A 12728-nucleotide genomic window follows, 5' to 3' on the forward strand; every position below is an offset into this window, starting at 1 on the left:
TTTTCATTTCCATGCTCCTTTATATATCATATAATCTAACATTTGCTGCAAACAATTTGAATTCTCAGCCAAGAACACAGGATCATTTGCATACAAAAGTATACATGCATTTATGTCCCTAACCAAGGCATGAGTACTGTCACTGCAAGCACTCCATATATTTATCCCTATATTTATCCCTACAAACATTAAACAATTAAGTAGATACCTTACATCCTTGCATTATTCCCTGTTCAATGCTGAATCATTCACCAAGCATTCCATTTATTATCATGCATATTTCACTTCCAGCATATATCACTCTTACTGCATTCAGCAACCATCTTCAACTCCATACTCATGCAAAATGTTCCATAATTCAAGCCTATTCACTTTCTCACATTTTTTTTCTTCTTTTTAATATATTTTATTGATTTTTTTAACTTAGCTTAATATTTGGTAAACAGCTTGTTGTCTGGGTTTATATTTAAAAACAATCAGTAACAGTTAATTTCTATAATTCCACAATCCACGCAGTGGCTTTCTTTGATTTTCCCTTCTTCCAATAATATTCTCTTTTACCAACCTTACATTAGTACATTTCTTACTATTTTGATAGATAACAATTGAATATAAACATTTTTCTAATATTTAACAACCACATAAATATAAAGCTTCTTTTCTAATTAATCATCTTAATTACCTCATCATAGATCCTGCTTTCAAAGTTCTTATTTAGATTTGTTTCCCCCACAATTTTTAAAACATTCTTACCCGTTAAGATTTTCTCAGAATTAATTACACTTAAATATTTAAGTATTTTCCTCATACAAGCCATCCCAATAATTGTACATTTCTCATATCTTAAAAAAGAAAAGAAAAAAGGAAGAAAATAGCATACTACTTGAGAAACATGTCCTTCTTAAGGTAAGATACATTTATATCCAGCATTTTTCTATTCTTTTTAACTGTATTCTTTTTTTAAAAATTCCATTTATATCCCGCCCTTCTCCGAAGACTCAGGGCGGCTTACAAGCTTAGCAGTAGCCTTCATTCTATGTATATGCCTGCTTATTAGGGCTTTCACCCCCCCCCAAGTGGCATTATTACAAAGTCAGCTTAATTGCCCCCAACAATCTGGGTCCTCATTTTACCTACCTCGGAAGGATGGAAGGCTGAGTCAACCTTGAGCCTGGTGGGATGCGAACCTGCACTAATTGCAGGCAGCTGGTGTTACTTAAGGAGGCATTAGCCCACTGCTCCACCAAGGCTCAAACAAATGTTTAAGCTTTAAATATTCCGTCCAATAAATTCAATCATCTAATCTTTTGAATCTGTTCAGAACATTTTTATCAATTGAGATTTTCTCAAGATCAATTACACTTAAGTATGTAAAGCATTTCCCTCTTATAAATCATCCCAACATCTTATATGTCGTAAAAAAATATATACTATGTTACTTGAGGGGCCCATCCCTCTTAAACTAAAATACATTTATATCCAGAATTTTTTTAACCATCTTCAAACAAGTGTTTAATCTGTAGATATTCCATCTGATAAATCCCATCATCTAATTTCTTAATTATAACTCTATCCTTTTTTTTTCTTTTGCCAAACATCTTTCCTAATCAATATGCTCTGCTGGACCAAAAAGTCTTCCCATAGTCTTGTAGATGTTGTTGTAGGTACAGGAGACAAATCCAGTAAGATGTTTTTGTGGGAGAGTTTCATGCCTTCGTATTCATTGAAAATCTTTTTCTTTCTCTCTTAATTTATCATTTTTTGTCTGTCAAGTTCTCATAGTTCTCCTGACAGCTCTATAATCCACTTTGTTGAAACCTTTTTCTTCTCCTCAGACTTATTTTGCAATCTTGAAGTGTAAGTTATCTTTTCCATGTCCAATATTTCCTGCAAGTTTTCTCTTCCTGAGTTAAGTCATAATTCCTTCCATTGTTGGGTTCTATCTTTAAATCTCTTTCCTTTAGTTTATGTTCCCTTGTTTGCTTTATCTGATCGCGCTCTATTTTTATTTTCTGAGAGTATTTTTATTGTAAGGTTAAATTGAAGATGTATTCATTTATATTTTCAAAGTTTTTTTAATTTCCTCATAGCTTGAAATCATTATTGTTTGAATTAGTTGCAACATAGCATACATTTCCTCCTGGAAAGTATTTGTTTTTTCTTGATATGTTTTTTCTGCAGATCTCTGATGTTCCATGATAGCCAAAAGTCAAAGTTTTCCTTTCTCGGCAAACAGCTTTAGAGTCACAGTTTAATAAGTATTTATAATCTAGGAAGGTCAATTTTTTTTAAGGTTTATAGTTTTCGCCTTGTAGGTAGCCTAAAATGTTTTCTTTGTTGCAGCTGTTCTCTGTTTAGTTAAGACATTGAAGGTCACAAAAACAAGTTATCTTTTTCTGGGCTTTTTGCCAATTCCTGTATTAGAGTTGTATATTTTCATCCACCACTAGATGTCAGAGCCAGTTCATTTTTTCAGTTTTCAAAACAAACAACTATTTTCTTCTGTTTTCATCAATAATCTTTTGAGAAGAAAATCTTAGCAAATTCCACCAATTTCAAACTTATCCAGATTTAATTCTTATATTCATTTCATTTCAATATATTTCTGTCCCCCATAAAAGTTTAATTCGCCGCTTCCTTCTGTGGGAGGGTGGGGCAAAGATCCCCCTCTTTCTCACTTTCGGAGGATTTTTGCTTCTTGGTTTTTTTCCCCCCAGGAAATCAATTATCAAGTAGAAGAGAGAGAATTGATATTTTTACCCAGTTCCAAACACGTTGTTTATGATCAAGCTTGAATTAGTGCTTTTTGGCTTCGGCTGCTTATAGCTTGGGCTAAACTCTGGAGTGAAACTAGCCATTCTTCTGCTGGTTTCTGGTGGGCTTTCCCCAAATGACCAGATCGACCGCCGTCTCTCCGCAGTCGGCAGGGCTCCCCTCCTTCTTTGTCACCTCTCCAGGGCAACTTCAGGCCCATTTAGGGTTCCCTAACAACAAAAAAATGTCCGTAGGGTGCGGAGCCCTGTGATCCCTCAGCTGCTGCACTACTGCACAAAACCGGATGCCCCCAAACACATAAATTTTTCAATGAGTTGCTACAGAGCAGAAACTTGTTCTCCACACCCTCTGCCTAGTATAAAGCTGCATTGTGCTTCCCCTATTTTACTCATTGTCACTTCTTTCATCCTTTCAATCAGAATTCTGTCATGCACCTTTTCAAATATATGTCACCCTATTATACAGGGGAGAAATAATAGGATTCTTGCAATCATTAGCCAGTCTTTACATTTAAACAAGTTGCATGGATACCCCATAAGTAAAACATTCCTGTATTTTAACATTTTTAACTCTACACCTGCAAGTTTACTATTTTTAGCCCTCTCACAACATTTATGACTTTCTTTTCATTCATTTTTTTTCTTATATACTAATACTTACAAGCATTTATTTTAATTCTGCACTTTAACAAATAACTATCATTTGCATATAAATCTCTAAAATACTCCCACCGGTATTTTCTTATCTATTTCATCCCAAATAATTTCATCATTTCAGTTTTTAATTCCATTCATTCTTATGGAATTTCTTTACTAAACCCTTTTTACTTAACTCTAAAACAATTTTTATTTGCATTAAAAACTGTACTTTCGCTACCTCTTTTAATTGTTCTTTACTCTCTAAATTCTTAGTACCCATAAATTTATTCTAAGCACTGACCGGCTAAGTCCTAACAGTAAGATGAATCAAAAACTACTATAGTCCTACAAACAAGCAAGCAAGCAAACAAACAATGTTGTAATCCAATCAGTTATCTCAATTAAGAACTTGCATAGTAGTACAATTTAAAGTTTGCTATTCCCAGTGCTTCTTAATTTTCTCAGTCTTTTTTGCCCATGATCTTTTATTAGACCATGTGAATTTTTTTTCCGGTAGACATGTAATATTTTCTCTTCAGTACTTATTTTAATGTTTAATGTTTGTTTTTGTTTATTTTTGAAACCAACAAAAAACAAAAATATTTGATGAAATGTTTATTTTAGCACTGTGATTTTGTTCTAACCAGAATAGTTTCAAATTTCTCCATCTTAAAATGTTTACCATTATAGTTTTGGGGAATATTTATTCTTGAATAAATTTTTATTAGTTTTTGTTAAATACTTTTCCTAATATCAAATCAAGTCAAAATTGTAAGTCTAATATGAAGCAAAGGCTACCAGTATCTATTGAAATTCAACCAGAGACCAACTATCATATTAGATTTTAGCAGAGGCTTCAAGGAAGCAAAATCCTAAGCTTACTGCAATACACTTCTAAAGATTTTCATGAAAAAAATCCTATGAGTCTCTTATGAACCAAAAACTACCATTATCCATAAAAATCTTACCTGATCAAATTATTAAGAGACTTCAAGGAAGCCTAACTTTAACCCTAATGCCCACCTAAATGTTTCCCTAAAAAATGGTTCGAAGCCAAAATGGTAAAAGCAATATGAAGGAAAAAATAGTGCTATCTATAAAAACTGAACTTGATTTTTGTAACACTTTTTAGCATGGATTTCAAAGAAGCTAACCCTAATGTTAAACTTATTCTCCACTGAAATATTTCTTCAGATGCTTCTACTGGTTTCAAATATTGTAGTCTGTCTTTTAATCAGAATTAGCAGACTGAATAATATAAAACCTATGCTAATGTTATTGTGTTACTAATTGGTTTGCTTCTAAGCCCTATGCAGAGTGATGGTTGTCATCTTTAAAGTTCTACATGGCTTAGTCCCTAAACATCAGGAAGTCTGTCTATCCAGCCCAGGTTTGGCTGGTCTTTGCTTTGCTGACTCTGAGGAAAGGAAGGTGGAAGGTTCCCATCACAGAGGAGGTGAAAAGGTGGGGATCCAACAACGTGGCTCCTCAGTGGCTCTCCTTGCCCTTTCAAACATCCTACTGTCCAAGAGAAGGAATGTTCCCAATTCCCGGGCCTTCAAGCAGGCTGTAAACACCTTTTTTTATTCAGCTGATCATCTAGGTCAGGGGTAGGCAACCTTGGCTCTTTTATAACTTGTGGACTTCATCTCCCAGAATTCCTGAGCCAGCTCAGGAATTCTGGGAGTTGAAGTCCATGAGTCATAAAAGAGCCAAGGTTGCCTACCCCTGATCTAGGTGATGATCATGCTAATAAGCTGCCTTAAGTTAGTTACTCAGATTTGTTTTCATTGCATTATAGTCTTGTATATATGTGTGTATGTGTATGTACACACATTTACACACAAATTTACACACACACACACTATGTGTGTGTTGCTGTGTGTGTAAATGTGTATTTGTGTGCAAACTGTTTTTTTATGGAGTTGTGCATTTGTATGGTTTTATGTTTTGTGCCGCGTAACAGAGTGAGCACGTTACTCGTCCCAGCTTCTGCCAACCTAGCAGTTCGAAAGCACGTAAAAATGCAAGTAGAAAAATAGGGAACACTACGGTGGGAAGGTAACAGCGTTCCGTGCGCCTTTGGCATCTAGTCATGTCGGCCACATGACCACGGAGATGTCCTCGGACAAGCGCTGGCTCTTTGGCTTTGAAACGGAGATAAGCACCGGCCCCTAGAGTTGGAAACGACTAGCATGCATGTGCACGGGAACCTTTACCTTTTTACATGTTTTTAGAAAAGATTCATGAAAATAAAATTTGACTGTACCTTCATTACCGGCTGGGCAAAATACTTAGCACTCCAATCACAAAACCCTGTCTGCATTGCTGCTGACATGAAATTTTTGGGACCTACAGCATCATCAGCATCATCAGTTATCTATTAAGGAGAAAAATGAAGGAAGAGAAATATCTGTGCTTTAGTTAAGGAATCTACATGGTCTCTTTCTCAGATAAATTCAATGTATCATTAATTGCCATACTAATAAAATACTGTTCATTATACACGAAGATTGCCAGATAAGGTTACAGATAGAATTTGTGACTTTCATATCATCCCAAAGATGTTTTTTTCCCCAAAAGGCAACTGGACTTCAAAACTAAAGAGGTTTCTTGGATGAAAAGTGAAATGTTTTCATAGAAAAAAACAAAGAAAGTCCAGCTTCCTTTTGGAAAATCACCTTTGGAACAACCATGACCTATATATATATAAAATAAAGAATTGTCTATAGGTGCAACTCCAATTTAAGGTGCTTCTCCTTATATAGGAAGACTCCAATAACACCAATTCACACTTTTCAATAGTTCAAGGTAAAATTGTTGCATGTGAAAAATTTCTTGGTTACAAAACATTAACTTAAGTTTACAGAAATCTAAAACTAATAGATAGATTAATGAAAAATGCAGGAAGAAATAAAACAGGGGGAACAAAATCCTGCCTGAGGAATAGAAATACTACTCAAGTGCATGTTGAAAGAACTGCTGCAAGGATGACCATCTCACCTGATCTGGGCCTTTGTCAAACATTTTCCTTGTCCTAGGAAACTGGTGGGAGTGGGGAGTGTACTGCACTCCCATGTTGCCAACATTTGCAGGTCTTACAGATGAGATGTCCCGATTGACAGTCTGTTTTGTCACGTCATTGGTCAAACTAGAGCTGCTGGTACTGGCAGTTGGTGGTGACCCTCTAATAATAGGAAATGAAAATAAGAGTGAAAATATGAAGATTGCATTAAGAATTTTTTTCTAAGGCAAGGCAAAAACTTAACCTGTACTATAACTGATTTTTATTTAGTGACTGCTGCTCAAAACCTTTCCTCTTACTTGCCACTTTAGTTTATTCTTGTGGGTGTGTTTGTATTTGTGGGGCGTGCAACTTTGAGTCAGTTTTCATCCCCAGGCAATTTCCTAGACTAGTTCTTAGTAGAGTGACACCAAGTCAGTTTTTTGGCTAAGATGGAACTAGAACTCACAGTTTCCCGGTTTCTAGCCTAGTACCTTAACAATTAACTTTAATTTTTGTAGATAATAGTATTTGTAAGCTATAGTCCCCTCTCCCAGCCTTTGCCCTCCTCCCTCACTGCTCTTTGCCCCAGTAAAATTGTAGGAGGAAAGATATATCCAAATAGGTGTTTTTCTACATCTCAGCATGATGTTTGGGGCAACAAAGCCTTTGCATTTTTTCCCCAACACAGGAATGAATCTATCTTCTGAAAAAAAATATGTATTCTATAAAGCCTGAAAGTTCAGTGCATAATGCAAGTGGCTCCCAATGTATCTGTCACCTTTTCGATATTATATGATAAAGATCTTTATGGCACAAAGATAAGTTTCTTTCCATCCTGACTCTTATACTGAGTCATGAGCAGTGTTGTTTATGCTTCCTTTGACTAAAAGCTTTAGTACTAATGGGGAATGAATCAGAGTTAATTCAGAAGGACACTTGAGGTGTTGCTGTCTTCATCGCAAACACTACACTAGAGGGACATTAGATAGGGAAAGAAAAGGTATCCTTAAAAGCTCTCTCAGAAAAAAATATCTCATAAATAGACAAGTAGTTTCAAATAAGTTGCACAATGGATAATATTTGTATAATACACCCCTTTTAAATTAGAATATGGCACAGGATCAAACATATAGGCAACTTACCCTACTTGATGTATATGCATGCCTTTGTTAGTAGGACTGGCTGGGGCAGAATGCGTGACAGAGGATGTGTCAAGGATGCGCTGGGGGCGGGCATTTACAGTTGCCTAGGAAACAAAAAATTAGCAAGTGAGAGAAACAGATGCCAACCTCTGCTTAGTATGGTTTTCACATTTGGAAATAAAGGAAAGTAGAGTCACTCTCCAGCACTAAGAAAGTATTGCTATACTACTGCATGCCTATCAAAGAAGAATCTAGCTCATACCATCTACCCACCACCAAGATTCCACTTTAATATGCTACTTTAGTCTCTATACCATGTTAATGATTGCAGTAAAACCTTGAGACAATTTTTCAGGTAAGACTAAAATCAGTTTAGGACCAAACTTAGTACAGCATGACAAAACTTAACTGTTGCCTAAACTCAAGAACCTTCACATATCAATTTTTTCCCAGAAGGAAGAATAATTCATAAACAGAAGAAGTAGAGTTAATAATACTTTAACAACAAAATAATTTGTCAAGGCCTATAAGATCAAATATTCCCAGTAGGCTGAGGGGTGAAAAATTACTTGATGATTCAAACCATGGTCCTTTATTTGAACTTCCCTTGAGATGCTCGGTTGATGTGTTACATTAGCTTCTGATGCAATAAATAAAATGGAGCAACAAAATAAATACAACACATTTCCTATGGTTCCCCAAAGATATAAGGATAAATCTCATTTGCCACTTCTTGAGATTCTGGGCAAAGGGAGAAGGATAGAAAGAGAAGGCGTATAGCCATGAAGTTTCTGATGCAGGAAAATCTTCACTTATAGGAATCTATCAAATGAAAAAAGACTGTTGATGGCTATTAAGATCTCAGCAGTTGTATTAAAAATGGTGTGAAAAGTAATCAACAAGACATTTGGGAACCTGTAGAAATACATAGCATAAACAGAAGACAACCTTCCAAGAGAATCTGCATCTGCTCTTTACACCCAGTGCTGTTAAGGACACACAAAGAGCACTTATTATTTCTCCTCAAGCACTCACCTGGCTGCATGGGCCTTGAAAATGGCTTGTTTCTTTTGATATCTCCAAATACTAGATGATTTTATTTAAAAAAAATGCACTATGCCATCAGAAAAGAAAGAAAGAGTTGTCTTTCCCCCACTCTAAGTATGTTATGGCCTTGAGAGGATGAATAGTTAGTAAATGTGCAGTAATACAGCACTAGCTCTAGCTAAAGTAGTAAGAAAAGTTACTGCTTGCAAAAGTTATATCTGGAGGTCAAACTGACTTTGTCTTCTGAAAAGCCAATCGTGGAATTCCTTGGCAACAAGTTCTAGGTTTATTTATTATTATTATTTTTCTTAATCAGCTTTCTTCTGTTAAGACCATACATTCAATCATAAAACGTAAGATAATTTGATTATCTTCTATGGCTGTAAAAAAAAGGGTTTCTTCCCCATCTAATTATTTTAAGCAGCTTAAAATGCCAGCTCATTTTTAAATAACTAGCAAATTATACTAGTGTTAGCTATTTCCTCTACTCTTTTTGATTCAAAGTCAGCTATGAAAGATTCTAGTTATATTAACTTATGCAGACCATAATCTAGCAGCTGGGTAAAATTTAGCAAATCTACTTTTGTAAAGTAAGTGAGAAAAAGAAATTTATCTCTTTAAACTCCCCATTGACAGAAAGCACAACAGTTTTTGTTGTTCTGCCAACCAATCTCTAATTATGGCCCTGGTACAAAGTAGGCATTCTAGGGGGGTTCTTGCTCTTCTGAATCTAAACCTTCCCATGGTCCCTTAACATGCAGCCAGAATGGAGTTATAAGGGGAGGAAAATAATACTTACTTGAAGCTGATGCATTTAGTTTCCCTCAAATCCCTTGAAATGGAGATAGCGGTTGGATCATCATATCACTGGGACAAAAAGGGGTTAATTCCCAGCTCATGTATATTCATGAGGAGAAAGTAAAATGAAGGGTTAGTTTGCTAATACCTCCTGACAAACATGTGCATTCCAGCATGACAGAAATTTCTGTCAGGCAGCTTTCTACTATCTAGCTCCATTAAGGATGCAATTTGTAATACTGTACCCTTCTTCTATGTACTTACTTAACCTTCTTGCAACTATTAACCAGCACAAGAGAATATCCAAAACTAAATCTACAATGTCAGGATAGTTAAGAAAAGTTTGGGCTAAAAGACATTATTAAATCAAAACATGATAAAGGATACATACATACATACATACATACATACATACATACATACATACATACATACATACATACATATATATATATATATATATATATATATATATATATATATATATATATATATATATATATATGTTTTCGTAGATTCTCGCGGGTGTCTGTATGTGTAGATCTAGAGTCTCGGGTTTCTTCCCGCGTTCCTTTCATCTTCAGAAAGTTGTGGCGACGTTTCGACGAAATCACATCCGTCATCATCAGGCCGGAGTGTTCCTCCTGCTGCTTCCATTGCATTGCTCCTGGAAGCAGCAGGAGGAACACTCCGGCCTGATGATGACGGATGTGATTTCGTCGAAACGTCGCCACAACTTTCTGAAGATGAAAGGAACGCGGGAAGAAACCCGAGACTCTCTCTCTCTCTCTCTCTCTCTCTATATATATATATATATGTATATATATATATATATATATATATATATATATATATATATATATATATATATATATATATATATATATATATATATATATATATATATATGGATCTTTGGTTATTCGGGTTTTTCCCCGCGTAGAACTAGAGGTGTAGGGGCGACGTTTCGACGGAATCCCATCCATCATCATCAGGCTGGTGGCTTCTGCTTCCTTCCAGAAGAAGGAAGCAGAAGGCACCAGCCTGATGATGACGGATGGGATTCCGTCGAAACGTCGCCCCTACACCTCTAGTTCTACGCGGGGGGAAAAAAAACAACCCGAATAACCAAAGATCCACATACGAACACCCGCAAAAACCTCAGAAAACATATATATACATATATGTAAAAATGCAAGTAGAAAAAGTGCGCCTTTGGCGTCTAGTCATGCCGGCCACATGACCACGGAGACGTCCTCGGACAAGCGCTGGCTCTTCGGCTTTGAAACGGAGATGAGCACCGGTCCCTAGAGTCGGAAACGACTAGCACGCATGTGCGGGGGAACCTTTACCTTTATATATATATATATATATATATATATATATATATATATATATATATATATATATATATATATATATATATATATATATATATATATATATATATATATATATATATATATATATATATATATATATATATATATATATATATATAATATGTATGTATATATAATATGTGTATATATATATATATATAAATCTATATGTATATATATATAATATGTATATATATATAATATGTATGTATATATAATATGTGTATATATATATATATATATATGCGCAATAAGCAACCCTGGTTCTAACAATGATTTGGTACACAATTTATCATCTAAGACGCTTTCTTACAAACAACTCGAATTGTTACAACGTGATGCAGGTTACAACCTAATGGATGTGCGCACTGTGGACTTTGTGGTAGCCTTTGAATCAGCTATCCAACAAGTGAATATTAATGAAGAGACCAGGGGCTCTATCAGGCACCGCATCACAAGCCTACTTATGACTCATAGACGCTGCCAAACATTATCAGTTACTGAAAAAGAAGCCCTAAAGCAATTACAGGATGACACATCCATTGTCATCCTCCCAGCTGAAAAAGGCAGAGCAACAGTCGTAATGGACCGACCTGATTATATCCACAAAGCTCTCACACTGCTCAATGACACCAGCGCCTATTGGACTGTCAAAAAAGACCCTATGACAACCCTCAGGAACCAAATTTCCAAGGTACTGGATAGATTAAAACGGCAAGGGAAAATAGGGGAGGAGGTTTTAAGAACTATGCGCCCCAAAGACGCGCCTACTGCCAGATTTTATGGCCTCCCCAAGATCCTTAAGGAAGGAGCTCCCCTAAGACCTATCGTGTCGTTTAGGGGAACTCCAACCTCGGGGCTGGCCAAATGGCAATATGGCAGGTTAAGATATCTAGTAATGAACAATGACACCACTGTGAACTCCTCTAGTGAATTTTTAGAGAAAATTAGATCCGTCAGCATAGAGGAGGGGGAGATCATGGTTTCCTATGATGTCACCTCCCTTTTCACCTCAATTCCACAAGATTTAGCACTTGCTGTAATTGGGGACCGCTTGCAACAGCAGGGAGCGGGGCAGCATCAAGATTCACTTAGCAATGAAGATCTGCTTCAGCTTACGTCCCTATGCCTGAAAACGTTTTTTACGTTTCAAGGCACCATTTATGAACAGGTGAAGGGCACCCCTATGGGGTCCCTCATGTCTGGTGTCATTGCAGAGGCAGTCCTGCAACAGTTAGAGACCCGGGTGATGTCCATGTATTGCCCCAAGTATTGGGTGAGATATGTGGACAACACCTTTGTGATCGTCAAAAGGCAGGACAAGGACAGGCTGATGAGGAAGCTCAATTCCATCTATCCTGATATCCTCTTCACTGCGGAAGAGGAGACCAATGGGGCTTTGGCCTTTTTAGATGTGTTGGTTAGACGTCAACCTGACAGCTTGTTACACACATCGGTCTACCGTAAATCCACCCATACTGACAGGATACTTCATTACAAAAGTAATAACCCCACAACCCACAAGGCCAGCTGTATTAGGACCATCTTTAGACGTATAGACACGCATTGCAGCACGAATAAGGCAAAAAGGGAAGAAAGACGCCACCTTTATCGTGTCTGCAGAAACAACGGGTACATTCACAGGTGTGGGCACACATGGCTACACACAACCACGTCTTTAATCTAACAGAGACCGAGGCAATTGCCAGTGACAACACTAAAGGCGGCCGCTTGTTTAAGGAAGCTTGGTTTTCAAACCACTCCTCTATCAACCAGCACATAGACCTCCCCCCTGCATACCAGGCACTAAGGAATTGGGAAGAGGAACGATGTGCGCGATATGAAGGCAAACAGCGCAAGCATTCACAGAATGCCTCATTGTATCAAAATCAACATTGCACCAACACACAACCACCCTGCAATGTAGAACACAGGGAAG

The 12728-nt window shown here is 36.7% G+C and overlaps 1 protein-coding gene across 1 annotated transcript in view; it reads right to left on the reverse strand.

Moving 5' to 3' along the window:
- The window catches only part of RPTOR (regulatory associated protein of MTOR complex 1), a 437560-nt gene that overhangs the window by 87924 nt on the left and 336908 nt on the right, over positions 1-12728 (reverse strand). Inside the window, exons 22-24 of the mRNA XM_081318296.1 lie at positions 7563-7666; positions 6417-6600; positions 5683-5793 (exon numbers count right to left, since the gene is read on the reverse strand). Of these exons, the coding sequence (XP_081174422.1) occupies positions 5683-5793; positions 6417-6600; positions 7563-7666 (399 nt within the window). The remainder of the gene's footprint in view (positions 1-5682; positions 5794-6416; positions 6601-7562; positions 7667-12728) is intronic.

Source organism: Vipera berus (assembly GCF_964194415.1).
Source record: "Vipera berus genome assembly, chromosome: 2".
In the NCBI taxonomy this organism is placed as follows: domain Eukaryota; kingdom Metazoa; phylum Chordata; class Lepidosauria; order Squamata; family Viperidae; genus Vipera; species Vipera berus.